Genomic DNA, 2,391 nt, shown 5'->3' with positions numbered 1-2,391 from the left:
ATGATGAGAACAGCACAATCAGCCTGGGAGGTACCAGTAATCATGTTCTTGATGAAATCACGATGACCAGGGGCGTCAATGACTGTGCAGTAGTACTTGGTGGTCTCGAACTTCCAAAGAGCAATATCGATGGTGATACCACGCTCACGCTCGGCCTTAAGTTTGTCCAACACCCATGCGTACTTGAAGGACCTCTTGTTCATCTCAGCGGCCTCCTTCTCGAACCTCTCGATCACACGCTTGTCAATACCACCAAGCTTGTAGATCAAGTGACCAGTTGTGGTCGATTTCCCAGAGTCGACATGGCCAATGACCACAATGTTAATGTGAAACTTCTCTTTACCCATAACTGTAAAACAAAACCATCAAAGATCGAAACATCAGAACCAATATATATAAATCAATCACCAATAAGTGACAACATAATCACCAACTCAGTATAAACCCAAAAAAACAAACAGATCTATTGAATTCAGAAGCAAACTCATCATCTACAGTACAACAAATCTATTGAGCATCATCAACTAAAGACATCGGAATCAACTAAAACAGCCAAAAATCGAGTCAAGCACTGAAACGAAGAGTGAAATAGCAGATCGCCTAGATAATACGCTACAACAACATACGAAGACGATATACAAAGCAAAAGCTATCAGCAACACAGACGATTCTCTATCAGAGTCAAAGGAGTAATTGCAGATCTATGATTAAACGGATCCTAAACTCGACAATCAAAAACAGTGAGCATACCGCTAAAGAGACGAATCTAAACACAGCTTATGAGAAGAATCTAAACCCTAAACAGCATAGAGAAGATGAAGATCGAAATCCTAAACAGCATAAAGTAGATGAAGATCGAAAACCTAAAAGAGAGAGATGATTATAACCTGCAAGTAAGAATCTGAGAGACGAGTCTTGCGGCTACGAAAGTGAGAAATAAGAGAACGCTCCCTAAAATTGACGACTCAAGATATTTATAGCGACGAGGTCTCTAGGGTTTTCGCTATCTCTTTGTGGTTCTTGCTTTTACCAATTTACCCTTGTGTGTTTTGGGCCTTTGTATTGTTTTTAAACCTTTCGATAAACAAGTAAAATTTTAAATTCTAATTTTCTCAGAATTTCGAATTTTTTCCAATTTGAAGTTTTGAACTTGTATAAATCTTTTTTTTTTTGTTAACTTGTATAAATCTAATTTTTATGTGATTGATTAAGAAATGTAATTATTTTTGTGCAAAGTTTAAATCAAAAGGGTTTTTAGATCAAATCATAAAGGATATCCTTAAAACTAATTATAAAGACAACTAAACCCAAAAATAAAAACCTTTATTGATCAAATTAAATTATGCAATTGTATAAGAATCACAGCAAAATTAAATAATCGGACATAAAACATTTGATTAAATGCATTCACATAATGGAGTCGTTGAATCAATACTAATATCCATTCTAAATTCTAACAAATCTATAATAATAATTAGTTGGTTTGTTATTATTAAAGGATGGATTTAATCTTTATTCAACTATTAACGGAGAACATTAAAAGTCTTGATGTTGGTGTTTTTCGGATAACATTAAAAGTCTTACAAGCTTATATAGGTTATATACATATTGACTCAAGGATCAAGAACGAAGCTACTTTGGTCTAAAGCAATTTATGTTCTGAATTCAGCATGCATGTATTATAAATTTAACGTCTATGGATTTTTGCATTATTTTGTACATATGAACAGACCTTTATGTTACAACAAGCATAAAAACAATATGCACTTCCAAGTCCCAACTTTAAAGTAATGTCTTCTTAATCCAACAAATATGCGAACATTTTGTAGTTTAATAATAACTGACCAACCACATTCGCTGATCATCTCAAGCCACAACGGGGTACGATGCACATGTAGCAATACCTGTAGTTCAAGAAGGCATTAACAAAAGATCCAAATGTGAAGATTTGAGTATCACATATAGTAATGGTACTGTTATTGTTTCATAATGGTTAAAGAACTTACCACACATGTTCTTTCCCATCTCCATCTTGAAGTAACCTTTGTCACCCCAATCAGCTCCCCATGAGTTCTTTATAAGCCAATATGGTACACCGTCTTCAACTCCATAACCAACCGCCAAAACCGCGTGGTTCACATCCTATTGCCACATTCGAAAAAACGAATTGAACACTAAGCTAAGTGCCTAAGATGATCTTATTTGAAACAATTGAAGTCTATTTAGCATTTTGATGAAAAAAAGTCTTACCATTGGAGTACTTCCACAGTGATCACTAGTGTAAACTCCACTCTTGTAAAGTCGGAATGAGTTCACAACCTCGAATGCTATGCTTACTGGCCGTACCAATCCAACCGCATGCTTCAGTTCATCTTCAGCACCCTGTTGTTG

At 35.3% G+C, this 2,391-nt stretch overlaps 2 protein-coding genes across 5 annotated transcripts in view; both read right to left on the bottom strand.

Moving 5' to 3' along the window:
- The window catches only part of LOC104737777 (elongation factor 1-alpha 1), an 18,240-nt gene extending 17,254 nt beyond the window's left edge, over positions 1-986 (bottom strand). For 2 of the 4 annotated variants that reach the window (XM_010458042.2, XM_010458034.2), the window contains exons 1-2: positions 888-986; positions 24-349 (exon numbers count right to left, since the gene is read on the bottom strand). In XM_010458042.2, the coding sequence (XP_010456344.1) occupies positions 24-347 (324 nt within the window). In that variant the 5' untranslated portion in view covers positions 348-349; positions 888-986. The remainder of the gene's footprint in view (positions 1-23; positions 350-887) is intronic. The other 2 variants (XM_010458059.2, XM_010458053.2) reach the window with 2 other exon arrangements.
- LOC104756683 (thiol protease aleurain-like) overlaps positions 1,678-2,391 on the bottom strand; it is a gene marked incomplete at its 5' end in the record, with an annotated part of 2,940 nt that continues 2,226 nt past the window's right edge. Inside the window, 3 exons of the mRNA XM_019231384.1 lie at positions 1,678-1,904; positions 2,007-2,142; positions 2,251-2,382. Of these exons, the coding sequence (XP_019086929.1) occupies positions 1,867-1,904; positions 2,007-2,142; positions 2,251-2,382 (306 nt within the window). The remainder of the gene's footprint in view (positions 1,905-2,006; positions 2,143-2,250; positions 2,383-2,391) is intronic.

The sequence above is a fragment of the Camelina sativa genome, chromosome 2 (assembly GCF_000633955.1).
Source record: "Camelina sativa cultivar DH55 chromosome 2, Cs, whole genome shotgun sequence".
Taxonomy (NCBI): domain Eukaryota; kingdom Viridiplantae; phylum Streptophyta; class Magnoliopsida; order Brassicales; family Brassicaceae; genus Camelina; species Camelina sativa.
This window is presented reverse-complemented; position numbering and strand designations above follow the sequence as displayed.